Source organism: Nakaseomyces bracarensis (assembly GCF_045282275.1).
Source record: "Nakaseomyces bracarensis strain CBM3 chromosome Unknown Scaff4_1, whole genome shotgun sequence".
Lineage (NCBI taxonomy): Eukaryota > Fungi > Ascomycota > Saccharomycetes > Saccharomycetales > Saccharomycetaceae > Nakaseomyces > Nakaseomyces bracarensis.
In genome coordinates, this window is record NW_027263964.1 from 191,764 (window position 1) to 219,672 (window position 27,909).

Genomic DNA, 27,909 nt, shown 5'->3' on the forward strand with positions numbered 1-27,909 from the left:
TACATTGAACATTGTCACAGAAAGTAACAAATCTTAAAGCATAGTGGTTACTCTATCTTGAATAAATGTCATCGTCTGATATATTTGATGTTTTGAATATAAAGCAGAAGTCGAGCAGTCCCACCTTGGGTACGCCGACTGCCTCAAAGGCTAATAAGCCGCAACTGACTGGTATGAAGAGGGAGCTGTACAATCTGCTGGGAGATAATGCTGCTCCAGTGGTCATACAAGGTAGTAATAAGTTTAAGGATAAGTTAGCTACCAATGTCAAGCCATCACCATGGACTTTGGCGGAGTTTCAAGCGAATGAATATGTTAGCCTGAAGCACTGGGTGAAAGGTTCTAAGGAACTTATAGGGTCAGAGCCTCATGATTCTCAGTTTCACAAATATGATGTGCATTTAAGCATACCTGAGTTTACTGAGACTGAATATCAAAGTTTCATGACTATCCCAGCTAAGGACCCAAAAGATGAGAATGGTTCAGAAGATAAGACTAAGTCTACTAGTAATGAAAATAGAACAAAACAAGAGGATGATTGGAATTTCGAAGAAATCGAATACCTCTTTAAGTTATGCAAAAGTTATGATCTAAGATGGTTTGTGATTTATGACAGATATGAATACAATGACACAAATAGGACATTGGAAGAACTAAAAGGTAAATTTTATGAAGTAACTAAGAATTATTTTAGGTGGAAGAAGCCAGATGACCCTATGTTACAAACGTTAAATTACTCTGCTCAAAAGGAGGCACAAAGGAAGATATATCTAGAAAGATTATTATCAAGATCCGCTGCTGAGATTGCTGAAGAAGAAGCACTGATTATCGAATCCAGAAAATTTGAGATGGCAGCCAAGAAGACTTTAATCGAGAGAGAGAACCTTTTAAGGTTACTTGACTCACCTCAATCCGATGTATCCGTTGCTCATTATCTAACTTCAAATGGTATGTCCCAACTTTATAACACATTATTGGCAGATAAGACCAGAAAACGTAAGATTGATAGTAATAATATTCCAGAAAATCCTTGGATGAAACAACAAAACCATTTTGCACAACAAAGACAGCAGATGCAACAGATGCAACAAAGGAAACAAGAAAAAGAGACTCAGGAAGCAGCCAATGTTGTAAAGTCCGGTCCTGCTACCACTGTTACTGCCACTTCTTCATCATCAACAGTTCCAACATCAGAAGTATCTAATTCATCAACAGCAGTTTCATCACCAAAGAAGACAAAGAAGCAAAAACTTGAAATGCAAACTGCCCTAAAGAGAAAAAGTGAAAGTGAGTATGCTGAGCATCTGCTTCAAAACTTTAATAAAGAAGAAAGGAAAGCACTGGGTGTAGTAGCTCATGGTGAAAAGCTTACACCTGGTGTTTTTCTACGTTCTACTAAAGTTTCAACTTTTAAACCTGCTTTGCAAAATAAGGTTAGCTCAACATTACAAGAACTAGAAATTCCCGCTAGACCTGTAATGCCTACTTTGGAGGTAATGCAAGAATATGATTCTTTGGTTAAGAAAATTGTGACATTATTGGATATTAAGAAACAGCTTGATAAATTAGAAGCTGCTAAGCAAATTACACACTAATAACTACGAACTGGGTCAAAGGTGGTCTATACGATAAAGGAAAATCATTATTTTCAACAAATGACGTAAAGTATGTAATGATATTGATATTACCAGCATATATATATTATTAATAAAAGAGATCACATAGGATTTTCTTGTTGAAGATCCATTTTTTCTTTGGCCATCTTCCTATATTTTTCAATTAACTGAAGAGAGTTTGTAATTGAGTAAAGTATGGAATCTTCATTACCATTGGTTGATTTGTTTAATAGATTATTGAAGTCATTTATTTGTTCTGTTCGAGTTTCAATTTCCTTATTTCTCATTTCCAACTTTTCGTTGAAGAATTCATCCAATTTATATAGAGCTGAGATGATTTCTTCTACATTAAAGGATTCGAGTATTTGTTCCTTCTCTAAATCTTTTAACTCTGTCTTACGTAAAGTAGTTAAGAAAACCTGGAGTTTTTCTTTGTCCTCCGCTATCTTTCTTTCTTCAGCTCGTAGATATGCTTTATACCATAGATCAATTAACTGATCAGTTGGTACAGGATTGATATTTGCATTTCGGAGTGTTGCTTCAAATTCTTCCTTGGTTATTAGATGGCTGAAACTGGTATCAGCAATATAAGATAGGATCAAATCACTGGAGGACATTGATTATGGGGTGTTACTTTCAATATTGTTTTTATTGTTATAAGTACAGTTATCATTTGTTTTGAGTTATTGTACGTGTGAGGGCCGCGTCTCTAAAATTGATTATTATAATATGCAATTTCTCGTGCCTAAATATAAAAAATACATAACTATTTTATTTTTACATTATTTGAAAGCTCTTGATAGAGTTATATAGATTTTACCAAGCATTTATATTATCATATGAGTTATGGTTCCAACGTAGCTTATCAACTTGACGTTGTATTACCAATAATGCCCAATGTATGAATCTATTAATTACAACATAGACTAAGCTATTCAGAGACTTTATATAGTTTTTAAATGATAAATTGTTTTCATACCTATCTATCCAACCGAATGCTAAATGAAGAAGGGCAGAGCATATCTTATACCCATATAAGGAATGTTATAGGGTTAAAATTCGAAAATATTTAGTAAGTTATATTCTCATCGTTAGTTCCAAGTCATCCAACCGACGACGACCTCTTCTAACACCTCCCATTCTTTCAGACTCTCTCTTCAGCCTTCTTAGATTTCTCTCCTTTTCTATCTCTCTCTTTTGAATTTCTTCCTGTGTCAGGAGTTGAACTCTAGGACACCAGTTTGCCCCTAGGTCATCAATATTCAATCTAATACCTGTTAGGTACCCGAAAGCTGCCTCATTTGGTACATGGTCCTGTGTTAGATTGCCTTCAGCCCATTCCTTTTTCATTTTTAACAAGTATTCATGAAGTGAATGCGCTATTCCTGGAATGAACTGCCTAGACAATCCTAGGTCTTGAACCACTATATGTGCAAATTTTTCTGGTGTCAGGCTTTTATCATTCAGATTCCACTGGAAAAAGTCTTCATAAAATCTTCCTTGAATATTACAAGTGAGGTTAACTATTACTTCTAGTTCTGGCACTACCATGGCAGCAATGTTCTCGAATTCTCGTACTTGGTCATTGATTGCAGAAACAATCTGATTGTAGAAAGAAGTGTTTCCATATATTCCTAAATCATGACAATATGTAGTTACAAAGTCCTCAACAGTAATAGAATTGTCATTTACATTCCACATGAAGCTGTCCTGTATCGTATTGTTACCGTGTTCCAAGTTTAGGGATATTGGTATCAGAATTGACTCGTGTTGTTCAGCCGACATCTCAGCTGGAACATGTAATCTATACGGTACGGCTATTTTTCCATGCTGGAAACTCTCCCTAACTCTCTGATACCTCAGGACATTCAGTGAGTCCTTTTGATCATAAATATCAGGCAGCCCATTCTTATATGTTTTCTCTAATTCCGCGTTAGTAGCTGACCTACCACTATTCTTACCACCATCTTGTCCCACAGTTGTCGAGCCACCTCCTGTGGCTGTATTATTATTTATCGTATTATTGTTGGACGCTGAGGTATTGCTCGTCATGCCAGAACCTGCACCAGTAACTGAGGGCACATCCACACTGTCAGCCCTACCCGAATCACCATCCGCTTGGTTAGCAACATCATCTACCTCCATAGTGTTGGAGGATCCCTCACGATCATCATTTTCATCACTATCAATATCAAATGTAGGGAAGTTAGAGAAATCCTCAAGTAGATCATTATCAAACTCGGCATAGTTGACGTTCCTATTCCCACGCTTATGCCCACGAGAGGGCTGCGCAGTACTCAAAACAGTTAACCCATCATTCCTTATCCTAAACTGTAAATTTGTCAAGTATCCTTGCGGAACCGCCCTATGACTTGACATGTTCTTGTTTGTATATAACTGCTACTTTTCTATGTGTTGAAAACAGTTCTTTTCACCCCCGCTACTATCCGCAGTAATGTCTCAGTAAACACAATAAACCTTGCTATACCTGAACAGCCAATATCTACATGGCAATATAATCACTAAAGGTGTAACCTATGCCAGAGAGAGCACTTTTATGACCTATATCTCACAAACAATATATGATCACCACACACTAAATCACGAGACACACGTCCACAATGATTTTGATGAAAATTTTTTTTTTTGGTGAAAATTTTTTTTTTCAGCTGCGAAGAATCGATGTTGAAAGTATATAAATACAAATGGATTTTAAAAAGAGAGAGTTCTTACAAGATAATTTGCTTATTTCATTGTTGTATTATTCAATTTTCTTATCTACATCTTCTTTATTTTTGTTTTTGGAAAGTTCAGTGATACTCAATCCACATATATATAATAACACAATGGCTTTCACTGATTTCTCCAAGATTGACACTGTCAAGGAATTGAACACCGTTTTGGCTGAAAAGTCTTACGTTGAAGGGTATGATAACTTTTAATTTCTATTAATTAACCATTCTTTTTTAATAATAAAAAAGCAAAAAAATATCGGTTCCCATAAGATAAAGAAATTAATTTGAAGATATTATGAAATATTTTAACTAAATGATGAACCTATTCTTTGGTCCGTGTTTATGACGGGAAGTAAGACCCCCGGTATGAGTGACAAAAGAGATGTGATTGATTTCACGAGATCTGATTATAATAATAAAAGTTAAAGATATTTCATTTTTTTCTTTAATTAAAAATTTCTACCCAATTGGGAATAGGTTTTACAAAAAAGGTTATAATTAAGCAAAAAATAATAAATTATTGAAACAATTTTACTAACATTAAACTAATTAATTGGAAAAAAAAGAAAAATTTTTTTTGCACCAATTATTTTAACCCTATGTTTATAGTACTTCTGCTACTCAAGCTGATGTTGCTGCTTTCAAGGCTTTCAGAACCGCTTACCCAAACTTCTCTAGATGGTTCAACCACTTGGCTGCTAAGGTCGAAGAATTCGACTCTTTCCCAGCTGCTTCTGGTGCTTCTGCCGCCGCTGAAGAAGAAGACGACGATGAAGTTGACTTGTTCGGCTCTGACGACGACGAGGTCGATGAGGCTGCTGAAAAGTTGAAGGCTGAAAGATTGGCTGAATACGAAAAGAGAAAGGCTGCTAAGGGTCCAAAGCCAGCTGCTAAGTCTATTGTCACTCTAGATGTTAAGCCATGGGATGACGAAACCGATTTGGAGCAAATGACCGCCAACGTTAAGGCCATCGAAATGGACGGTTTGAGTTGGGGTGCCCACCAATTGATCCCAATTGGTTTCGGTATCAAGAAGTTGCAAGTCAACTGTGTTGTTGAAGACGCCAAGGTCTCCTTGGACGACTTGCAACAAGCTATCGAAGACGACGAAGACCACGTCCAATCTACCGATATCGCTGCTATGCAAAAGTTGTAAGCTTACTTTTCAGCATGTATGTTCATAAGTTTAAGTAAAATAAAACACATTTAAGTAATAAATCCTTTATAACCCCCCCTCCTGTTCAATTTTAATGATATATTGATAAATAAAAAATGAATCTAAAACCAAGAAAGAAAGCAAACTACACCAGTAATCCAATGTTTTCTTTCTTTACATTTATTATAATATACGTCATTTGATATTAATACGTCATCTGGCAAATAAAATTGCATTTCCCAACCACCGGGCTACTTCTGATCTGCATAATTGTCTCCTTTACCTATTAAGGCTTATTTTTTTTTTTTTTTTTTCAGTAACTCATCGCCCATTTACACACTATAGCGAAAAAAAATTTTTTTTTTTCATATTTAAATAGTAGTTCAAAAATAGTAAATAGTATATTAAAACAATTGTCCTTTCTACTTTGTATACAATCACTGAAAGCATTGCAATTAAATTAAAATAACTCTAATACTTAACTTGAAAGAATTATGGTTGATTCTGACTCTGACGTTGAACTGTATGTTTAATAACATTTCTTCCTCACTCTCAGACTTGAAAAGTCTTGTTTGAATAAAGTGGTTAAAATATGAAATGCTAGAAACACTTATACTAACGTAATAACACTTACTAAATGAAAGCTCTCTACCTTACTTTCCCACTCTTCGTTTTTTACTTATTTCTGGCATAACATATCATGTAATATCAAGAAAAGAAATAATTGTTATGGGACAAGTAGGGTATGTCATTCACTTAAAAGAGATTAAAATTAGATCGCTGTCTGCTAACGCACTATTAGCTCTTCAAGAATTCGCTCAAGAAGAACAAAAACGTCAAGAAGAATTCCGGAAACTCTATGAAGAAACAGATGCTGAATATCAAAAGAAAAAGAAACAAGAAGGTATGAACCTCTTCAAAGAAGACTGGCAACTTTCACAGTTCTGGTATAATGACGAGACTGCGGATAAACTAGCTGACGCTTTGTTAGAAGGTGCAGATGAGGATACAATTATAGCAATTGTTAGTGCGCCTTCAGTATTCGCCGCTATCCAGAAAAAAGATGAATCAGAAATCCCAACTAAACACATTTATCTGTTTGAATATGACACCAGATTTGAATTACTTGCAGGTAAGGACCATTTCTTCTTCTACGATTACAACAAACCACTGGAATTCACCCAGAGATTGAGACATAGAGTCGATAGAATATTGATTGACCCACCATTTCTAAATGAAGATTGTCAAACAAAGACTGCAACAACGGCGAAATTTCTATTGGCTCCAAATGATAAATCAAAGACAAAATCTGGTGCCTTTAAGCACCGTTTTATCAGTTGTACAGGTGAAAGAATGGCTTCAGTAATCAAAAATGCTTATCCAGATTCTCATATAACCGATTTTTATCCAGAGCACGCAAATGGTCTAAGTAATGAATTCAGATGTTACTCAGATTTTGAATGGTCAGGATGGAAATTTGCAAATTAAACAAAATAGTTATGTAAAATTTATATTATTGTGCATTATTTATTTATCACGCAATATTTGTCAATCTGTAGTTACTAGCTTCTAGTCCTGACACAAATCCCATAAATGCGACGTTACCAGCGAAACATGGGTATTCCTCTACTGGAGTAATATGGGTGAATAGCGTGCAGAGCCTCAATATGACAATTAGGGCGGGGGATCATCAGTGGTAACCGTATTCCCAATTCTTGAGCAACTTACTGAGCCCAGCTCTAACAGCAAAACAAAAGACACCGACGAATAGACCTCCCACCAGATCTAGTACCCTGTGCATACCACAGTAGATCCTACGAGGATTCAGTAGTAAAATATTACAACATCAAATAGTGCACATTTAGCCATTGGCGAATAATTAAGGTTAACTACGAGCGCGGTTAAGATCAGAAGACTCACTCCTGTAGCGTTTACATCATGTGGAGAAGGTGCCCCATACCCCTTAGTAGTGAACTCACTTAGTGTGATCCTATCCTATGTGAAGAAGGGGAAGTAGATGTTGGTCGACAGTACTATGATGGGAGAACTAATAATAACCTCTAAAGTAACAAGTATCTTTTTAAATAGGCTTGTTGAGTCTGGAAATGCCTTAAATATGATTAACCCTACAAAGGGCTGCCCTTATTTGTTTGGTATAGAACTTATTTAGAGATGAAACATTTATATATCTTTGCGAACTGTTTATATTGAATTGAAGTTTTACATTGATATCATAGATATAATATAGTAGGAATTTCCAGTAATTTTTATGAAATTTAAGATTTTTATCAAAGTAAATTACCAAAACTAAAAGTTTTAGATATATACCAGACTATAAAAATATAAAGAAAATGAGAATAATAATGGGAAGTGTTGGAGGAAACAAATATTCATCTATATATCTTAAATATATTAAGCTATCAGCAAATAATCGAACAGAATAAAAGCATAAGTAATTTTTAATAGCTTTTATGTCATGTGATAACAAATTCTATTAAACAATTATTTGAAAATATGATTTTATAATTATATATTTAAGATAGTTATAATTATAGAACGCTGGGTATAGTTTCCGAACGATAAATACTGTTATCATAACGCGAAAATAGTTTTTCCATTTTGGAGCATATTTCACTTATTTTAAAATTGGGGGAGCTAAATAAAAAGATATTCTAACATGTACCTATAACATTTGTTAGCTACTCATTAAGAGAATAGCACTTTAGCTTAATTGAGAAGCCCACGATATTAAGTACTTTTTGCTTTGTATTATGGTAATTTTTTTCCCTTTACGAAGGTTGAATTTGTCGTATATATTTTCTATCATGAGAAAATTTCTTGAACCCGAAAAATAATTATGTCTAACATGATTTCTACTCAGATTTTAGGAATTGAGTATTCCTTAATAACTATAACTATTACTCAATTGGAATAGCTAAATATCATACCTAGACAAGAATCTACTTAATACAATAATTAGTATTATTTGACTATCTAATTATTTAGAATCGTAAATTATGTCTGAGATTAAATCTGTATTGTTAATTGGTGGTGCTGGCTTTTTGGGTCTGCATTTAATCCAACAGTTTTACGACGTTACTCCAAGACCAGATATTCATATTTTCGATATTAGACCATTGCCGGAAAAGCTTTCTAAACAGTTCACCTTTAGTACGGATGAAATCAAGTTCCATAAAGGTGACTTAACTTCTCCAGAGGATATTGAAAGGGCTATCAAGGCCAGTGGCTGTAATGTTGTTGTGCATTCTGCATCCCCAGTCCATGGTGGTGCTGCTGAGATCTATCATAAGGTTAATGTAACTGGTACTAAAAATATCATAGATGTGTGCAAAAAGTGTAATATCAAGGCCCTTGTTTATACATCTTCTGCTGGTGTTATTTTCAATGGACAAGATGTTCACAATGCTGATGAATCCTGGCCAATTCCTGAAGTTCCAATGGATGCTTATAATGAGACGAAAGCTATCGCTGAAGACATGGTTTTAAAAGCTAACGATCCTGCTAATGGTTTCCTAACAATTGCTTTGAGACCTGCTGGTATTTTTGGTCCAGGTGATAGACAATTGGTCCCTGGTTTGAGAACCGTTGCTAAATTAGGTCAATCAAAATTCCAAATTGGTGATAATAACAACCTATTTGATTGGACATACGCTGGTAATGTTGCGGATTCCCATGTTTTAGCTGCTCAAAAATTACTTGATCCTAGTACTGCTGATAAAGTTTCTGGTGAGACATTTTTTATTACTAACGATACTCCAGCTTATTTCTGGGCTTTGGCTCGTACAGTATGGAAAGCCGATGGGCATGTCGACAATAAGGTCATTGTATTAAAGAGACCTTTGGCTATTGTTGCTGGTTATTTATCAGAATGGTTTTCTAAAATGGTAGGAAAGGAGCCCGGTCTTACTCCATTTAGAGTTAAGATTGTCTGTGCATACCGTTATCACAACATTTCAAAGGCTAAAGAATTGTTAGGTTACTATCCAAGGGTTGGTATTGAAGAAGGTATTAAGAAAACCTTAGCCTGGATGGATGAAGGCTTATAGATGTCACGTATAGTTACGAATTATTTTATTTTTTTCCTCTATATAAAATTTATTTTTTTTAGGCCCATATGTTAAATGAAATAAACATATTGATTTTAATAGAAATAGTCTCCCGGTATATATATTTAATCTCTTGAAGAAAGACCTCTCTTTTCTGAATCTTCCAGACTCTTATTGTACGATGTGTCTACTAGGAGTTAGATAAACTTCAAATAATATTCAAATATATGTAGCCTAAGTTAATTTCAAACAGTAATAAAAGAGTGAAAAATAAAAGAATGAGTCAATTAATGACTGTATGAAAGGTCCAATCTGATTATATTTATTATTGAAATCAATGTAACGCATAGGATACATAGAATGGTAATGTGACTGTCATACAATATTTAACCTACATCAAATTGTTAGGGCGTGTGGTCTAGTGGTATGATTCTCGCTTTGGGCGAATTCGGAGAAAATCTGAATACAAATCACAAGCATGCGAGAGGCCCTGGGTTCAATTCCCAGCTCGCCCCAATTTAATTTTTTTGCTGTTAGATGCTTTCTTATCATAACTTACGTAACATCACCAATTTTTTTTCCCAATTCTTTAATATGCAAGGGAAGTACATCGTGATGGTTCATGTATATTATGGAATATTAAAATAATAACAACTATTCCTAGAATATCGTCTGTTTATGTTAAAAGCCTAAAAATACTAAAAATATTCTTCATCTAAAGATATAACTTAGTTGACCCCTTGTTGCTGCAGTAGTGGAAAGGTAGTATGTCATTCAGTCGCCAGGATAACACAAAGCGTGCTATAGCTCCATATAGAAGACCTGAAGAGAACTCTAATAGAGTTTCAAAGCAAAATAATAAACAGAATAAGGGCTTTATTGGAAAATTGAAAAAACTGGTATCATTTAATTGGAATGAGAATCATAATAGAGGTGATGCTAGTTCAACAACTGTCAGGACGCATGAACAGCAACTTTTAGCTAAGGGTGGATATTCTGCAGTACCAGGTGGGTTTTTCAACTCATCTCAAAGCTCTCAAATGCTGCAGGAAAGGAGTAGAGTTATGAATGAGTCTTCACGAATTGCAGACGATGCAGATACATCGAATGCCAAGTTAGCAGACTTCTTTGCCAAGAAGGGCAATGAACCCCTGTCAGAGATTGAAATGGAAGGTGTCATGGCTCTGATACATAAATCAAGGACCAGAACTGATGATTCTTCAATCTTAGGTAGCTCATCCAAGCTATTAGAAGACATTTCTAGCATGAATAATTCTCATATGCTGAGGTCTGGTAAAGCTCCTTCTATGTCTGATATGAAAATTCCCTCATTTGAACCAAATTATGAGAATGAAACTAGGGATAAATCAATTATTGCTGAGAGTAGTACTACGAATAATACACCACTGAAGAGAAAAAATTATGATTACTCTTCAATACGTTCTCCATACCGTACTGTGATCTATAGATTTGATGATCACAACAAGAAGAGATTGACCTCTTATTTGCGTGAAAATGATGGTCAAGTATTGTCCGATGAAATTGAAACATCTGTAAAGGACAAGCCCTTAAGCACCACGGCTACAGCTTTGGTTTCGCTCTTGGAAGGCAATACGGAGAGTAAAAGCTCCATTGAGAGCCTGGCCAATCCGTTCTCATCACACTCCTCTATATTAAGGGAAAATAAAAAGAAAATATCCCAACCTGTATGCTCAGCTTTCGAAGATAAGATAAATGTACCTAAGAAACCCCATAGAGAGATAAGCGGAGATATCTCTGAACCAAAAGCAGAGAAAAAGGTAACAAATGAGAAAACATTGGAAGGTAATAATGTAAATTCTGAACAAAAGGCTCTCTCCACTGATATCCAGGGCTCTTTTTCAAAATACAAGCCCACCAGATCGTCTTCATTAAGAGCAAGCGTATCAACACCATATGAACCAAAAACTGATGAATTGGAAAAGGGATCTAACAAGAAAATAGCTGAGGGGAAAGAAGCTATACCAGAAAAAGAACCAGTGTCCCAGTCAACTTCCGAAGATATTCAACAAAAGAAGCCTTTCTCCTTCTCATCTGGACCAAATAATAAGGTCGATTCATTGAAGAGCTCAATGGCAATTCAACAGAAGGAAGTCGCGCCAGCAACAACTCCCGCCGCATCCATATTCAATCAACCTAAACCTACTCCTGTAGCAGATACACCTGTAACTCTCGTACCAAAGTCCTCCCCTACCTTTAATTTTGGAGCTCAAAATGATGCTAAAAAAGAAGAAACTCTGACGAAGGTATCCTACGATTTTGAATTCCCACAACCCCCATTGTCAGATTTTGTAGGCCAAAATATAGATGATTCCTTGGTCACTAATTATAAATCACAATATATTTTCTAATTGTGATAAATTGTTGTTATACATATTAATATTACATAGTAATCTAATAATTGATTTTGCATATTTTTTCAAACACGTTATAACCTATATTGTGTTCATTTTAAAACAAATTATGTTCAATTCATAGTAACATTTATTGTATAGGGTATTGCGAATAAGATTTGGATGCATTTCCTTAATATATTTAGTAGCTACCTCTCTGTAAAATTTAATATTAAAAAAAGGGCTAAGCTATTTTTCATTTCACTGCTATTCACATAATATTTAGCGGTAATTTTATATAAAATTGTAGTCTCTATATTTAGTCGTTTTAAAATCACAAAACCTTCTGCTTAACGAAGAAGCTACCTAAGTGCTTCATTTGCCAGGCACCAGTTATACAAAGGACAATCACAGTAATCATAGCCCACCAAGTAGCACGAGAGTTAACAATTTCAGATAAGTCTCTGAAGGCGGCTTCACGATCTCTCATCAACCTTTGTTCTCTTCTAATGGATTCGACATGCGCAACCAGTTGGTTAACCTTTTGATGTAGAACTTTGACTTTACTTGAAGACTTAGAATCTAAATCAGACTCGTAGCCAACCTCAAAGTTAATGTCAACCTTCACAGAAGGTTTGCTACTCCAACTTTTGACTTGGGTTTGCAAACAGATGTTGTGCTCACCTGAATCCAAGGCAATAAAAGTAAATTCGGATTGTGGGGCACCCTTTTGATGAACCACTCTATGATTGTCATCAAATATCTCAACAACATCAATCATAACAGTAATATCATTGGCATTTGGCTTATAATAGGACTTCGTCTTTTCATCATAAAATTCGACGTTGTAAACACCTTTTAACAACGTCCCCTTACTCAATTCCTTCTGGAAACACTTCTTCTCACCAGTGGTGGAATAATAGTAAAAGGCATCAGCACCATATACCAGAAAAAGCAGGAACTGTAACAATTGTATAGCCTTCATGTTCTTATCGCCTCAGTTATGTATCGTTTTAGCTCTAGAAAGTCTTAAATAAAGAGAAAACCAAATATCTCGCTGCTAATTTTCGGATTCCAGCTTCACAAGACTCTTTTTATCCTCTTAACTTCACTGGATCAAGCTCTGGATATATACTTTTCCCATTTATTTCAATAGAAATATATTCAATGTTTTTGTTAAACTCTGGTGTTTACCTTCGTTTCCAAGGGACGGGTTCCTCGAGGTTGAAAAAATATTGAAATTTGAAAAAAAAAATATAAAAATTCGATGACGTAGTAATTTAGAAGATAGTCAATTACCATTGAAGCATGGTTTAGCGGGGCATACGTTGAAGAAATAGAGTAATAAAACAATTAGGTGAAGTATGAACTTGCTGCTGCAGGATCCATTCTCGGTGCTGAAGGATTATCCCGAGAAGCTGGTTTCTACTCTTGAGAATCCATTGAACACAGAGTGTTTGCAGTTTAGTCCCGGCGGGGACTACTTAGCGCTAGGATGTTCTAATGGTGCTGTTATAGTGTATGATATGGACACGAACAGACCAATAAATATGCTGGGGAGTCGATCTGGGTCGCATGTACAGGCAGTCAATTCTATTGCATGGTCACCTTGTGGACGGTATTTGATTAGCACATCGAGGGACTGGTATATAAAACTGTGGGATTTAGCGATGCCTGAAGAACCGTTTCGTGAAGTTGTGATGGATTCCTCTGTTTGGAACTGTTCATGGTTGGATGGCCGGAGATTTTTAGCTGTAGCAACAGTTCTTGAGGAGAAGGATGCATTTTTAGTGGACTTTAACGTCGGTAATTTGGAAGACGAAGTAAAGGTACTTCCAATTATACCTCATAAAGCTGAGGAAGAAAATAATAAGGGATACATATTGGTGGCAACGGCGTATCCAAAACAGAGTGATATAATTGTGACTGGATCATCAAAGGGTTGGTTAACATTTTACAAAATAGAGGAAGAAGCAGGTAACTTTGATTTCCTGATATTAAGCACTGAAAGAATTGGAGCTACCAATATAAAACACATTATCATTTCTCAAAGTGGTGATAGGCTGGCGATTAACTGCTCTGATAGGACTATTAGACAATTTTCACTAAATCTAAATAATTACCCAGAGGATTCCAAGGGCACTATAGTTGAACTGGAGCAAGAACATAAGTATCAGGATGTGATTAATAAACTTCAGTGGAATTTTATATTCTTCAGTAATAACTCTGCTGAATACCTAGTCGCTTCCACGCATGGTTCTTCAGCACATGAGCTTTATATCTGGGAAACTAGTACCGGAACATTAGTGAGGGTCCTGGAAGGTGCTGAGGAAGAATTGATGGATATTACCTGGAATTTCTATAACATGAGTATCGCCAGTAATGGCTTTGAAACGGGGAGTATATACATATGGTCTATTGTCATACCTCCCAAGTGGAATGCATTAGCTCCGGATTTTGAGGAAGTCGAAGAAAATGTAATATATGATGAAAAAGAAGACGAATTCGATCAAGTTGATATCAATGAACAACAGCAAGAAATAACGGAGGCTGAAGAAGTTCCTATTGATTTAGAAACGCGTGAGCAGTTTGATGTACGCTGTAATGATTTATCCCAAAAATATTTTACGATCCCAATGGACTACCAACACATTATGTTTCTCCAATCTACAAAGATGATGGATGGTGCTTAGAATAATGTTGTATTATTTAACAATCCATAGACTTAAACCTTGCATTTTAACTCCATCTGCTTTAATTTATAGTTAATATCTGTACCTTATTAATGAAATATTCTTATAAATTTAGTTATTGCTTCTAAATTTCGTCCACTCTTTTGTGATGTTTACAACCAGATGTTCTCAATTGGCATACTAAACATAAAATATTCGTAAATATTCATCTTAGATATTCCTAGAAACTTAAAATGTTAAGAATAATTTACAGTTAATATTAAATGGTACGTCATTATATATTGTTTATTTAATTTAACAAAGCTTTGGTCAATTCTTCTGCTAAATAATCAGCCTCCGCCTTGAAATTTAGTTTATGTAGGTTAGCGACAGTGTATCTAATTCTAGTTTGATCATTGTAGTTATCCTCACGGGCTCTAATTCTGAAATCATATTGATTCATCTGTACACTTTGGGTAGTTCTTGTAAACTCATCTGGGTCATTTTCTTTTAGGGACATTAGAGTGTTTGCGTCAACCCCTAGAAGTTGCTTAGCTTGATCGTCAAATAATGTTAACCATAGGTTATCAGTTTCATCGATAATAGAAATGGTCAATATATATCTCCATCTTGGTGATGGGTTATTAATATCACATTTCTCACATCTCCACGTCCCATCTGGTTGTTCTATCACCTTTTTGTTACAGTTCTCGTTAGAACAAGCAGGATAAGCGAAGTTATCTACCTTCATGAAACTGATAGCAGCCTTTACACTGAAGAAGTCACCTCTCTCGCTCTTACCAAGATTTTCAGCCTCAGCTCTAGCAATTGTAATACGTTGACCGATAAACTTAGCAAGGTTTCCGGCTGAAGGACCAGCACCAGGATCCTGCTTCAATGAAGTAAAATCTTGATCTTTACCTTGTTGATCGTACCAGCCTTTTAACGTGTAAGCCTCCGGTATTTCAGGATTAGCAATTAAGGTGCTGTTAAAACCCATAGATAGGGATTTACCACCAAAATCTGAGACACGTACACCCTTAATTGCGATAACAGAACCTTCCGGTAGATTGAAGTCCAGAGCCTGTTGGTTCCAAAGACCAACTGAGATGGAGAAACCAGAATCATCGACAATCTGAATATCACGACGATCAAATTTCTTACCAGCTCTAGAAGTCAATTCAAAGTGAGGGTTAACTGTCTGGATAACACCCAAGACGTCGACGTTAGAGTTATTCTCTTGAGCCTGTATATTATTGAGTTTAATAAAGTTAAAATGGGTCTTAGGAACATTATTTTCATCGAAGGATTCTTCAATGACAGTTTCTCTGTCCAGACTCAGTTCGTATGGGTGGGACAGGTTGGTAAATTGAGGTTTAGCAGGTTGCAATCTTGCCTTTGAGACGTAGTAAACCTTACCCTCTTGCAAAATTTCATTGAATGCAGTTGCGTTATCATTGAACGCAGTTGCTCTTATTTCACCAGAAGTATCCAAGAAGTTCACATTTAACAGCTTACCCTCACCCCTTTGATTGTGCCAGGTCTTGATATCACCCTTATAGGAAACTCTGGCCTTAATTGTCCAAACGTTTTGGTATGGAGATAGTTGTTCAATTGCAAAAATAGGTCTCGATTTCTGAGACGATGATTCATTAAATCTTTGAGCATTACTAGAATTAGTTGAGGCAGCTGCTATGGCAGCAGCAGATGAAGGAGCACCCAAGGTAGAGTTGTTGTTATTGTTATTGTTACTATTGTCAGTAGGTAATTGTGGGTGTGGTGAGTTAGGATCCTTTCTTGCAGCAATAACCTCATTTAATCTGTTAGCCAATGCGGTATCTAAGAATTGAGTATTCGTATCGACAACCTCAGCGCCTGACTTCACCATCTCAAAGTCTTCTATAACTAAAACCAGTTTCTTCTCCTTAATCAACAATGGCTCCACTCTTAATGTCTTGATAACATCTCCACGGTCAATATTAAGGTTATGCAGCTTTGGAATAGCATCTCCTTTGAACAGCGCCTTCATGTGATAAACACCATCAGATATCATAATCAAAAACTTCTTGTTAGGCTTGTTAGGATCAGCCTTTCTAATGTTAATTACCTGGTATACACCACCAGATGGGTCCTGATACCTCTGCTGGTCGGTAAAAATAGCGACAAAATCGCCTTTTGTCAAATCAGTCATTTTCTATACTTTAAATTGATGCTCTTGCTTTTGATATTTTATGCTACTGAATAGGATAACTAGCAAACTACTACTGCTTTGCCACTTGGCTTCATGACTTATATATATCTTTATAAATGAAATGAGACGCGTGAATAGAGACTATCGAAAGCGATGACATCCCATAAAAAAATAAAAATGGCATAACGCGAACCGATCGTGCCGGGTAAATTTTGGTCGAGCCATATATCACTAACAACGATCATGTGATCCAAAAGGTCGTTAAAAGATAAGGTAGTTAGTTAGTTCTGGTCGCTCAGGTACCTTGAAATACAATACTGTGCATATTGTTTTCTGTGTGTGGGTTCGATAAACATCAAACTCTTACCCCTTACAAACGGGGCTAGCGGCAGCCCCGTTTGTAAGGGTAGATAGAACTCAAGAGTCAGAATGGTTCGTATGAACACCTAAGATTGACTTCATTGAGTTAAAACTTGAACAAGAATGTCCAATATTTATATATTGAATACCATACGTAGTACAAAGGCGGTTTAATACGGGTTCTTTCCCTCATTTATCTCACCGCCATTTTTAGGATACTTTATATCAAATGCCTTTTGCTGCTAATTTTTTTTTTTCTTTAAAAAGCATAGGCGATGAGCTCAAAATGCTTGAAATAATGTAGCTTGAGTTAGCTGGATTCGTCTCCTAGGGCGGAACCCCAGAGCTTTTTTATATATCTGTTAGTATTTAGTTTTGGGTTCCTGGTTTGGGAAATGTTTATATCGTAAAGAAGAAAGGTAATATGAGTAAGAAAGTAAAGATCAATCTATATAAGGGCACGGATGGGCAATATAATAGTGCGTTAGTATTTGATCTGGATGATGTAAGTCGGTTACGTAACCTTGGTATTTGTGGTGTCTTATCTGGTACACTACCAAGTGCTACACAACAGAACCTGTTTCTCACAGTTCCGTTACGATTAATGTTTGAAGAGGTTATATGGTTATACATTAATGGACACGCTAATATAAATGTCTATGCCGATGGAGGACAGAAGGCGATAGCAGATGCTGTGCGAAACAAGTATAAGGACTTAGCAGAGGCATATAAGAGCCAGTTAGAGAAATCTTTTCAATTCCAGAGAGAGTATAAGAAAGAACAACATAGAAAGAAACTTGAACAACTTGGCGTAGTGGAGAAAGCTAGAACAAGCGAAGATAGGAATGAAGATAAACTTATACATGATTCATTGTTTGTAGAGACCACAAATGATTCGGTAATAATAAAAGGTCCATCAATGGAGGACCTAAATGCATTCTTTGATAAAATAATCCCGGAGTTATTTAAGAATATAGATTCCTATATTCTTTACCAGTCTCTAAGAAACCAAGGCTATTTTCTATCACCAGGTGCCAGATTCGGAGGTAAATATATTGCTTATCCTGGGGATCCACTGAGATACCACTCTCATTTGACTATTCAGGATGCTATTGACTATTATGACGAATCTATAAATCTGCTCCTTCTCTTAAGCGGAGCTAGGCTAGGTACCACAGTAAAAAAATTATGGGTTTTTGGTGGTAGTAAGAGGAAAGCGAATAAAATAGACGAGTTAAAAGATGTAAATAACGATGACATTTCGTTTTATTCTGTAGAGTGGGCTGGTTTTGGTTAATCCTATGTTTAATCCAAAAAGAAAAAGAAAAATATTATATAAACAATTTATGCATCTAATAATCATTAAAATATATCATCAATACGACTTTTTACGCACATGTGTGATAAAAATAATAGGTAAATTTGTTACTACATATACTTGAAATTTGATCAAAATAAAAAGTATTTGTAGGTCCATATGGAGATTCATGATATCAACAAAATTTAAACTAATTATCTGGGCACATGGCGCAGTTGGTAGCGCGCTTCCCTTGCAAGGAAGAGGTCATCGGTTCGATTCCGGTTGCGTCCATTTACTTTTTACCTAGTAAGTTACTAAAACTCGTTCATAGCGATTGGAGGCTATTTTTGTTTATAATTTTGGACATACCGTAAAAATTTAGTTATAATTTACTGTAAACCCAGGTAATTCATAGAAAGTAAGGAATCAATGAATAAAATAATATTCAATAAGATATTGCTTATCTATATTAGTTTGTACTCCTTTTGATATTATATCGTATCTAGGGGAAAGCTTCAAATTTACTATAAAAATGTTACAAATCAAATAATAACATTTCTTATAGTTAGCTTTCTTGTTGTAAGAAATCTTAAATTAAGAACATAGCACTGTAAAGTTATTAATTTATAGGTCACCTGAATTAACCAAGGGGACATTGTTAATGATATGAAGATTGGGACAGTTTTACTTTTGCCACAGTTCGGATTGCTACATATAAATAATAATTTGTTATTGAATAAAATAAAAAATAGTATATATCTAAGGAGTCAAGTTACCAAAATTTTTAGAAGTTTTAAATTTTTAGCTTTATGAATTTATATATTGTTTTTAATCGTTGGTCTTCTACAACATTAAAAATTAAATAGTAACACTTTTGGATCCTATTGTTTGCAATATCTGGTTACTAACTAGAAAATATGAACAACATTCTTAGGACTCTGAAAACTCGATTTATTCTTTTAAACAATATGAAGAAATAAATGTTAAAGAAACCGGTGATTATAGTAGAGAACCAAATGATGTTATGGATAGTTTGATTGGAGGGATTTGTTTAGAATCTGCTAGCAATAATGGCGGTATTCCTATCCTTACTCCATCTCATTCTTACATGTCCTGCTTACATTTTTGTTACGGGTCTCAAAATGGGTTTGACTAATGATGACGTCTAAATAGAAGAAAGAGATCTATGCACCAGTTCTGAGGAATCTGTTTCTCAGATCAAGAAATTTTAGGTTCTTTATCGGTCCTGTTCAATATGTTATGGAATTAGCTACAATTTTGGCTGTTGGACTGGGGGACTAGGTCGATACTCATACAGCTGTTGATGATAACTGTACTTTTGATTTTCCCTAGAGTAGCAAGATAGTTCAGTGAATGAACAACTGAATAAAGGCTATTTCTAATATTGCTGTTGTTGTTGGATAGTGAAAGCTACAATATTGCCGCTACTGAGGTTGTTCCTGGAAACATTGTTGAAATAGAAGATGGATCTGTGATCCTTGCTGAGGAACGTTTGATAGTTAATAATGCAACTTTAAAAATTGACCAATCTTCAATCACTGGAGAGACATTGGCTGCTCAAAAAAGATATTGTGACGAGGTTTATTCTACCTCTATGGTAAAAACTGGTAGCGCTATGATGGTAATTACTGCTATAGGTGGCAATACCACTTCTTTAGTTTCTCAGGCTTGATAAAGCTCTGGCCATGTTACTGATGTTTTAAATTGAAAAACACTGTTAGTGCCTCGGCAGAACGACCCAGAATTTAAGACGGGTTTGGATAACTGCAAAGTTCCGGAATTCCACCCTTTTGAGAAAGTAAAGTCAGTCGTATTATCCCCAGAAGGGAAGAAAATAACTTGTACCAAAGGGTATTTGTTTTAAGAACAGTACAACATCAGCCAATATATCTACTATGAATTTGAGGCAAAAGTTGCCTATTTAGCAGAAAGTGGAGTTCATACCATAGATTATGCAAGAAAAGTGGAAGAAATGTCTTAGGAAGTACTAGCTATTATGCCGTTAATGGATCCCTCCAAGAGATGATACTATTGACACCATCATTAATGCCAAACTATTGCGTCTCCATACCATAATGTTAAGCGGTTATGCCAACAGCCTTACTAAGGACACAAGTAGGCAGTTGGGTCTCGGTACAAGTATTTATAATACCGAAAACTTAGAAGTAGGTAGTTCAATTGATATGCTAGGTTCTGAATTAGCTGATTTCGTAGAAAATGCAAACGGCTTTGCTGAAGTATTCCCTTAACACAATCACAGAGCGGTGAAATTAGAGGTTACTTGGTTGCCATGACAGGAGATTGTGTTAATGATACCCCTCCTTTGAAAAAGGCAGGTACTGGCATTGCAGTTCAAGGCTCAAATGATGCCACTGGTTGTACTGCTGATTATATTACTAGCCCAGGGTTATCGGCTGTTATTGATGACTTAAAACATCCAAAACAAATATTTCCACAGAATTTCTTCATATGCCACTTACCGTATGCTTTGTCCATCCACCTAGTAATTTTAAGGTCACTTGGATTATTATTCAACATACCAAATTAGTTGTAATAATTGAGATTTTCACTGATATTGCAACAATGGCAATAGCGAATGATAATGCTCGATATTCTCAGCTTCCAGTAAATGGAATATACCAAGATTATAGAGACTCTCTATTTCTATAGGTGCCTTAATTTGTATTGATACTTCGATTAACTTAACTACCGTGTATGTTCAAAATGGTGGAATTATCCATACAGATCAATAGATGGGGTATTATTCTTACAAATTGAATTAACTGAAGGTTGATTGATTTTATGAGAAGAACTGTCGGTCCGTTCTGGTCTTCCCTTCCAACTGTGAGCTGCTATCTTATCGTTGATATTATAGCGAAGTGTTTTAAAGGATATATTTGTCCCAAAACTGATATTATAACAGTTATTACAGTATATTTGGTCATTTGGTGGTTTCTGTGTGGTTGGAGGTTGCTACTATTTAAAACCTTATTCTCTATCTTTTGACACAATTATGCATGGTAAATCCTTAAAAAGCAATCCAAGAACGTTCGAAGATTTCTTATCTGCCATGCAAAAAGTGTCATATCAAAATAAAATATTCAGTCTGATAATTCCTCTATCTATCCTTTTTTCATGTTATAGCTGTATTCTGGCTTCGTTTCTTCGTCTCGATTTGTTTCAATTATTAAGAATACGTATTGTTACAAATCAAGTTAATAATAAAATTAGAAGTTACTATAATTATATATATATATATGTGTGTTTTGTATCTATATCTTTTTATTTATCTATTTAGTACTACAAACTGGATGATCAACCTACATACGGTCTTATTTTTATTTAGCGCGCTTAAATCAGTGAAACTCTTGTATAAGATCTCAAATTTAGTTTAATTGAGGTTAACAAGGAACAGATAAGTTAATTTAGTTTTATACAGATCCAATGAATTTTAAAGAAGAAATCACGCAATTACAGCCAATGTATCTATCTTCCATTGACAAGAATTTTAGACTTTTATCAGAATGGAATACTTTTTTATACACATCTACTCTCGACAGTAAAACTGATACTAGCAAAATAAACTATATAACTCTTCCAGCCTATGGAAATGAACCGATATTAGTATGTGACCATTTTAAAAACATATATTTTACCATGAACTAAGACAAAAGTTACTAACAGATTTATATGTATAAAAAACAACAAAATAATCAAAATAAAATAGGTTACATTTGAATTTAACATTAAGAATCGTAATACGATACTAGCAATTGATCATCTAAACAGTTTTTTTGACTTAACAATATGGAATCAACTTTCCTATGATGTTTCCGTCCTTACAAATGAAATCGATTGTTCTATCCAGTTCCAGCTCATATGTAAGATTTGGACAGAGAATAAAGTTACCAATTTACTAATTAAACCTACCGATTTTAGAAAACATGATGCCAATCAGCCTCATATTAAATTATTCAAACAAATTAAATGCTATGCAAGTATTGTTACCGATATCACCAACGAAAAAGAACTCGCAAAGAACATCAGATCACATTGTAACGAGTTTTTTGCATCAGTATTAGTATCACAGCTTGAATTTAGATACCCATTTGTATTTTCAATGGTTGCAAGACAACGTTTTCAACAACAAGAGCACTCTATCGGACCATTGTCTTACGCCTTAAATGGAAGTTCAGGATTAATGCCTTCTCTAATTTCGTTAATTGAGAAGGAACCCACTAATACTGTAGCATATCAAATAGTCAATTATAAAAGGGCTAAATGGTCTTATAATTTAAACATCATGTGAGATGAATAAATATAATTGGTTCAATGACTTTGTGAGTGCCCTTGACGGTGAAGAGTGTTAAAATCACGTTTTTCGTTAAATGTAATAAAAGGGAAATGGTGCAAGGAATGGTATTTTTACCCAAAGGGAAGGGACCTCGAAAACTGTAAAATAGGAAATAGTGAAAATCAGGTTAACGGGCATAGTGTGAATTCAAAAAAAAAACAGCTAGATAATTCCTGAACTTACTAAGATTGTTAAGAGGAAAGATTTATAAAGGTCTCATTACACTTATAACATTAACTAGTTTACTTAACAATCTTTGCACTAGGGGTCTTATATATTTTGAAAACTAGTTGAGACCAGATCACTAATAAGCCCTGATACAGTAAATTTAGTTTACCGCGGAATAGGTTCACAGAAGGAGAGAAAAGATGTCGTCCATTGAAGTATTGCTCACAGTCGGGAAAATGGATGCCTCCTTGGCACTACTGACCACCAAGGACCATCATGTAATTGAGCTACCCACTATGCTCCTACCTGAGAATGTTAGAGCAGGTTCCATAGTCAAAATGCAAGTAGCACAGAATACTGATGAGGAGCAAAAAGAAAAAACCAAGTTTAAGTCTATTCAAGAAACAATATTACAAAAATACGGTACAGACAGACCCAAAACCCCAGTTCTTAATGTAATAAATGTCACCCAAACTAGTTGTATTCTTTCATGGAATAAGCTGGAACTAGGTTCTGCTAGATTAAAGTCTCTCGTGTTATATAGGCAAGGTGTGAGATCAATGGTTATACCAAATCCTTTCAAAGTGACGACAACGAAGATATCAGGTCTTTCAATCGATACTGCTTATGAATTTCAATTAAAACTTACGACAACTTCTGGTCAGTTCTGGTCTGAGAAGGTTAAGATACACACACACAAAATGACGGACATGTCCGGTATAACAGTATGTCTAGGACCATTGGATCCATTACAGAATGTAACCCCAAGACAAGTTGACCATTGTTTGAAATCAATTGGTGCTAGATCCATGCAACATGCCGTTGCAATTGATACCACACACTTTGTGTGCAACGACCTCGAAAATGATGATGATCCAGAACTATTAAAGGCAAAAAGCAGTAATATTCCAATAGTTAGACCGGAATGGGTCAGAGCATGTCAAGTTGAGAAGAGAATTGTCGGTGTACGTGGATTCTATCTAGATGCAGACCCATCTATTCTAGCCAACTATGGATTTCCCGAGTTAGAAAATGAAGTGAATAAAGAAAAGGATTTACCACAAGAACCTAATGCAACTAATAACGAAGTCACCACCGAAGATCCAGCAATTGAAGATCCAGCAATTGAGGATCCAGCAACTGAGGAACCAGCAACTGAGGAACCAGTCGCAGAGGAAGCGGTTACTGAGGAACCAGTCACTGAAGAACCAGTCGCAGAGGAAGCGGTTACTGAAGAACCAGTCGCAGAGGGAGCGATTACTGAAGAACCAGTTACTGAAGAACCAGTTACTGAAGAACCAGTTACTGAAGAACCAGTTGCAGAGGAACCAGTCACCGAAGAACCAGTCACCGAAGAACCAGTTGCAGAAGAACCAGTTACTGAAGAACCAGTTAGTGAAGAACCAGTCACTGAAGAAGCAGCAACTGAAGAACCAGTCACTGAAGAAGCAGCAACTGAAGAAGCAGCAACTGAAGAAGCAGCAACTGAAGAACCAGTCACTGAAGAACCTGTTACTGAAGAACCAGTTGCTGAAGAACCAGTTGCTGAAGAACCAGTTGCTGAAGAACCAGTTGCTGAAGAACCAGTTGCTGAAGAACCAGTAACTGAAGAACCAGTTGCTGAAGAACCAGTTGCTGAAGAACCAGTTGCTGAAGAACCAGTTACTGAAGAACCAGTTGCTGAAGAACCAGTTACTGAAGAACCAGTTGCTGAAGAACCAGTTACTGAAGAACCAGTAACTGAAGAACCAGTTACTGAAGAACCAGTAACTGAAGAACCAGTTACTGAAGAACCAGTAACTGAAGAACCAACCGCCGAAGAACCATCTACTGAACTAGCTACTGAAGAACCTAAAGAATCATCTACAGAAGTGTCATCCGAAAGACAATCTACTGAGCTAGATATACAAGTTCCTGAGATACAGGTTGAAGGCACGCGAGAACCTTCCCAAAAGAAAAAGAACAAGAAGAAGAAGAAGAAGGGCAAGAAGTAATTTTCTGTATTTTTTGATAATTAAATATAAATAAATAATAAAAAAAAAAATCTATCCCAACATCTAATATGTAATAAAGAAGCTAAATCATCAGATACGTACAAAATCACGCCCCCAGACGCGAAACGCCAAATGCATTGATGAACAGTTTCCTCCCCCCTGCTGCGCCTCTCTCTGCAGGATTTGCCTCAGCCCATACAATTTTTTTTGTTTGCCCACAGAAAACCGCACACAGAGCGCCCGGAGAACTGTCAATCTGATAAAAAACAACATAGAGATATAGCCTCTCTGCGGTAATCTCTAAGCTTTTTTTCTCAATTGCCAGTTCTTCGAGGGTCTTTTTTTAGTTTCCATGAAAATCTCTCAGAAACACCCGCAGAGACACAAATGGAAATATTTATTTATAAACAATGATGAAATAAGATGGGTTGGTGCGGGTGGTTCTGTGGCAATGTACAGAGTAGGCCCGATGAGGGCGAAGCATTCGTCACACATAATAGTATTACTATTTTTAACAGCTAAATTAATAATAAGTTTTAAAAATAAAATATAAAAAATTTTTTATTTTTTTTTATTTTTTATTATTATTTTTATTGATCTTTGCATTATATTAAATCAAGTAAAAATTGGTTACTTATTTGAAAGAGAATAAATTATAGAAGAAGATATATAGAAAATACACAAAACAATAACGCAATGATCTGGATATATATGCTTGCGGTTGCGGCTGCACAGATTACGCCCGATTTAAGGAACAGCTCATATACACCATCTAGCCGGTCGTCAATTTCCTCAGATATATCTTCATTATCGTCGCTGGCTTCGTCGCTGGCTTCGTCTTCAGTGTCATCGTCGGTATCATCGGTATCGTCATCGGTATCGTCGTCGGTATCATCTGTGTCGTCAGTATCATCTTCTCCCACATCAAGTACCGGGACACCCCTCATAATCTCCTTAAATACGTCGTCGACGAGCTCTCGACTGTCATCTACATCATCTCGTGTGAATAGTACATCTTCAACTAGATCTTCGTCGTCATCTAGTTCAAGTTCAAGTTCAAGTTCTATTTCTAGTTCTATTTCTAGTTCTATTTCTAGTGCTTCTTCCACGACCTCTTCTACTTCTTCTCCATCTACCATTACTTCTGAGCCTTCTTCGTCATCACAGGAGCATTCGACGATTACAAGTGTTATAGAAGGTAGAACTGTTCTTTCAGATCAGTACACTACGGTGACATTGATGCCAACATCAACTTACACACCACAGACTACATCGAAGAACACAAACCATGGGCTGTCCTCCAAGAATAAACGTATTGTTATCGGTGTAGTTGTGGGTATCGGTGTTCCACTGATTTTAATAGCACTGTTCATATTCTACATGTTGTGTGTACGAGCTCCAAAGACTGATTTCATTAACTCCGACGGTAAGGTTGTCACTGCCTACCGTCCAAATAAATTGACCAAATGGTGGAACGCCTTAATGGGAAGAGAGATAACCGAAGAGTACGATTCCAAATCTCCTTTGGGTGGCGTAGCCTCAGATTTTGAGGACTCAGATATGGTCTTCGATGAGGAAATTGACGATAATGCTCAAAGCCTGTCATTCGGAGACAGTCTGCCGAGTCATGAAGTGAATAGAAATGGAACTGTTCATACTGCTGGAAGGCCGACAAGATCGAATAACCTCATCATGGATGAAGATAGATTTTATGATGAACATGGAAATGAATTGACTACTACCAATTATTAAAAAAACAACAACAACAATACATTAAACACAAAACTATAAAAAAATCCAATGGTTTACTCTAAATTTTCCATTTCTTATTTGTTCTTTCAAACTATTCTAATTTATTAATTTTTTTTTTTTTTTCAACTCAGCCTTAACCAATGCATTTTTTCTTTTGGGATACCACTATATGTATCTGTTTAAGATAATTTTAAGGCTACTTTGCATCTCTATTTATCACACCGACCATATGGCGCTCAAAAAATTTCATTAGCTTGTCCAATTTGGAAAATATGTCAACATGCTATTCATATTCAAAAATCAATGCTTAAAAACTAACATCTTTCCTCTACCTCACCATTTAATGATCCTAGACAGGAATTAGTTCTAGTACTTTTTTAACTTTTTTTTTTTTTTTTTTAGTTTAATTCTTAAATATTGATTTTTTTTACGTTTAACTCAGCATATATTAGAAATAAAATAACTTCGATATCTTACATTAATAATAATGAAATGAATTTCATTACTGTTCACTTACGTGATTTCCTACAGTTCATTTTTTTTTGTTGTATTTACTAAGATAGTATATAGAAAAATTAAAGTTGTATCAGAAATTGAGCTTTTGGTAAATTGGTTATCTTCCTGTAATTTTGGTTCAGAAGCAGAACTGAAAGTTATAGTTTTTCATCATAATAAACTTTAATTTTTTATTTTTATAATTTAAGGAGTAAATAAAAAAAATTAAGAAAATAAAACGTAATCATTGATAATAAATTGTATTGGAAAAATACGTATCAGATGGTGATGCATGATTTTATCCTGGCACATATTCCGAAGAATCATCGCCGGATATTTTAAAAGACGGATTGTCTATTCATCATTTACATTATTTTTATTGTCATAAAAAAATACATTAATTATCAATGATTTATTGTGAACTCACAATAACTTATTTTCTCTCTCTCTTTTTTTCTTTCTTCAATTCTCTAGTATTTAAGAACTTTTAAAACTTTTGCCTATTATAATTCTTTTCAAGAAAAACTCATTCTTTTTAAGATCATAAACGAAGAATTCCTATATAACAATTTGTCCTGCATGTACATCCTCAGTAAAAGCAGACTCGAAAGTCTATAATGTTTTTATAATCATGTTAAAAAGAAAAAAAAAAATTT

At 35.4% G+C, this 27,909-nt stretch overlaps 16 protein-coding genes across 16 annotated transcripts; 12 read left to right on the forward strand and 4 right to left on the reverse strand.

The window, feature by feature from the left end:
* Positions 1–65: 65 nt before the first annotated feature.
* On the forward strand, positions 66–1,595 carry SWC4 (Swc4p; the record flags this gene model as incomplete). Its single annotated transcript, XM_071050911.1, has 1 exon — positions 66–1,595. One exon carries the CDS (start codon positions 66–68, stop codon positions 1,593–1,595), a length of 1,530 nt encoding a protein of 509 aa, XP_070908123.1.
* Positions 1,596–1,717: 122 nt separating this feature from the next.
* On the reverse strand, positions 1,718–2,233 carry NKP2 (Nkp2p; the record flags this gene model as incomplete). The annotated part of the gene is made up of 1 exon (XM_071050912.1): positions 1,718–2,233. One exon carries the CDS (start codon positions 2,231–2,233, stop codon positions 1,718–1,720), a length of 516 nt encoding a protein of 171 aa, XP_070908124.1.
* Positions 2,234–2,693: 460 nt separating this feature from the next.
* On the reverse strand, positions 2,694–3,995 carry SFH1 (Sfh1p; the record flags this gene model as incomplete). Its single annotated transcript, XM_071050913.1, has 1 exon — positions 2,694–3,995. The coding sequence occupies one exon, from the start codon at positions 3,993–3,995 to the stop codon at positions 2,694–2,696; it is 1,302 nt and encodes a 433-aa protein (XP_070908125.1).
* Positions 3,996–4,462: 467 nt separating this feature from the next.
* Positions 4,463–5,507, forward strand: EFB1 (translation elongation factor 1 subunit beta; the record flags this gene model as incomplete). Its single annotated transcript, XM_071050914.1, has 2 exons — positions 4,463–4,542; positions 4,961–5,507. 2 exons carry the CDS (start codon positions 4,463–4,465, stop codon positions 5,505–5,507), a joined length of 627 nt encoding a protein of 208 aa, XP_070908126.1.
* Positions 5,508–6,236: 729 nt separating this feature from the next.
* On the forward strand, positions 6,237–6,995 carry EFM5 (protein-lysine N-methyltransferase; the record flags this gene model as incomplete). Its single annotated transcript, XM_071050915.1, has 1 exon — positions 6,237–6,995. The coding sequence occupies one exon, from the start codon at positions 6,237–6,239 to the stop codon at positions 6,993–6,995; it is 759 nt and encodes a 252-aa protein (XP_070908127.1).
* A 1,529-nt stretch (positions 6,996–8,524) lies between these two features.
* Positions 8,525–9,574, forward strand: ERG26 (sterol-4-alpha-carboxylate 3-dehydrogenase (decarboxylating); the record flags this gene model as incomplete). Its single annotated transcript, XM_071050916.1, has 1 exon — positions 8,525–9,574. One exon carries the CDS (start codon positions 8,525–8,527, stop codon positions 9,572–9,574), a length of 1,050 nt encoding a protein of 349 aa, XP_070908128.1.
* Positions 9,575–10,341: 767 nt separating this feature from the next.
* On the forward strand, positions 10,342–11,964 carry NUP60 (FG-nucleoporin NUP60; the record flags this gene model as incomplete). The annotated part of the gene is made up of 1 exon (XM_071050917.1): positions 10,342–11,964. One exon carries the CDS (start codon positions 10,342–10,344, stop codon positions 11,962–11,964), a length of 1,623 nt encoding a protein of 540 aa, XP_070908129.1.
* Positions 11,965–12,280: 316 nt separating this feature from the next.
* On the reverse strand, positions 12,281–12,931 carry ERP1 (Erp1p; the record flags this gene model as incomplete). The annotated part of the gene is made up of 1 exon (XM_071050918.1): positions 12,281–12,931. One exon carries the CDS (start codon positions 12,929–12,931, stop codon positions 12,281–12,283), a length of 651 nt encoding a protein of 216 aa, XP_070908130.1.
* Positions 12,932–13,310: 379 nt separating this feature from the next.
* Positions 13,311–14,639, forward strand: SWD1 (COMPASS subunit protein SWD1; the record flags this gene model as incomplete). The annotated part of the gene is made up of 1 exon (XM_071050919.1): positions 13,311–14,639. One exon carries the CDS (start codon positions 13,311–13,313, stop codon positions 14,637–14,639), a length of 1,329 nt encoding a protein of 442 aa, XP_070908131.1.
* Positions 14,640–14,928: 289 nt separating this feature from the next.
* On the reverse strand, positions 14,929–16,809 carry RFA1 (replication factor A subunit protein RFA1; the record flags this gene model as incomplete). Its single annotated transcript, XM_071050920.1, has 1 exon — positions 14,929–16,809. One exon carries the CDS (start codon positions 16,807–16,809, stop codon positions 14,929–14,931), a length of 1,881 nt encoding a protein of 626 aa, XP_070908132.1.
* Positions 16,810–17,593: 784 nt separating this feature from the next.
* Positions 17,594–18,466, forward strand: SEN34 (tRNA splicing endonuclease subunit SEN34; the record flags this gene model as incomplete). The annotated part of the gene is made up of 1 exon (XM_071050921.1): positions 17,594–18,466. The coding sequence occupies one exon, from the start codon at positions 17,594–17,596 to the stop codon at positions 18,464–18,466; it is 873 nt and encodes a 290-aa protein (XP_070908133.1).
* A 2,099-nt stretch (positions 18,467–20,565) lies between these two features.
* On the forward strand, positions 20,566–20,739 carry RNJ42_00752 (uncharacterized protein; the record flags this gene model as incomplete). Its single annotated transcript, XM_071050922.1, has 1 exon — positions 20,566–20,739. The coding sequence occupies one exon, from the start codon at positions 20,566–20,568 to the stop codon at positions 20,737–20,739; it is 174 nt and encodes a 57-aa protein (XP_070908134.1).
* Positions 20,740–20,780: 41 nt separating this feature from the next.
* RNJ42_00753 (Plasma membrane) lies at positions 20,781–21,038 on the forward strand (the record flags this gene model as incomplete). Its single annotated transcript, XM_071050923.1, has 1 exon — positions 20,781–21,038. The coding sequence occupies one exon, from the start codon at positions 20,781–20,783 to the stop codon at positions 21,036–21,038; it is 258 nt and encodes an 85-aa protein (XP_070908135.1).
* An 896-nt stretch (positions 21,039–21,934) lies between these two features.
* Positions 21,935–22,799, forward strand: REC102 (Rec102p; the record flags this gene model as incomplete). Its single annotated transcript, XM_071050924.1, has 2 exons — positions 21,935–21,972; positions 22,280–22,799. 2 exons carry the CDS (start codon positions 21,935–21,937, stop codon positions 22,797–22,799), a joined length of 558 nt encoding a protein of 185 aa, XP_070908136.1.
* A 413-nt stretch (positions 22,800–23,212) lies between these two features.
* Positions 23,213–25,006, forward strand: CHS5 (Chs5p; the record flags this gene model as incomplete). The annotated part of the gene is made up of 1 exon (XM_071050925.1): positions 23,213–25,006. One exon carries the CDS (start codon positions 23,213–23,215, stop codon positions 25,004–25,006), a length of 1,794 nt encoding a protein of 597 aa, XP_070908137.1.
* Positions 25,007–25,702: 696 nt separating this feature from the next.
* MID2 (Mid2p) lies at positions 25,703–26,758 on the forward strand (the record flags this gene model as incomplete). Its single annotated transcript, XM_071050926.1, has 1 exon — positions 25,703–26,758. The coding sequence occupies one exon, from the start codon at positions 25,703–25,705 to the stop codon at positions 26,756–26,758; it is 1,056 nt and encodes a 351-aa protein (XP_070908138.1).
* Positions 26,759–27,909: the final 1,151 nt, after the last annotated feature.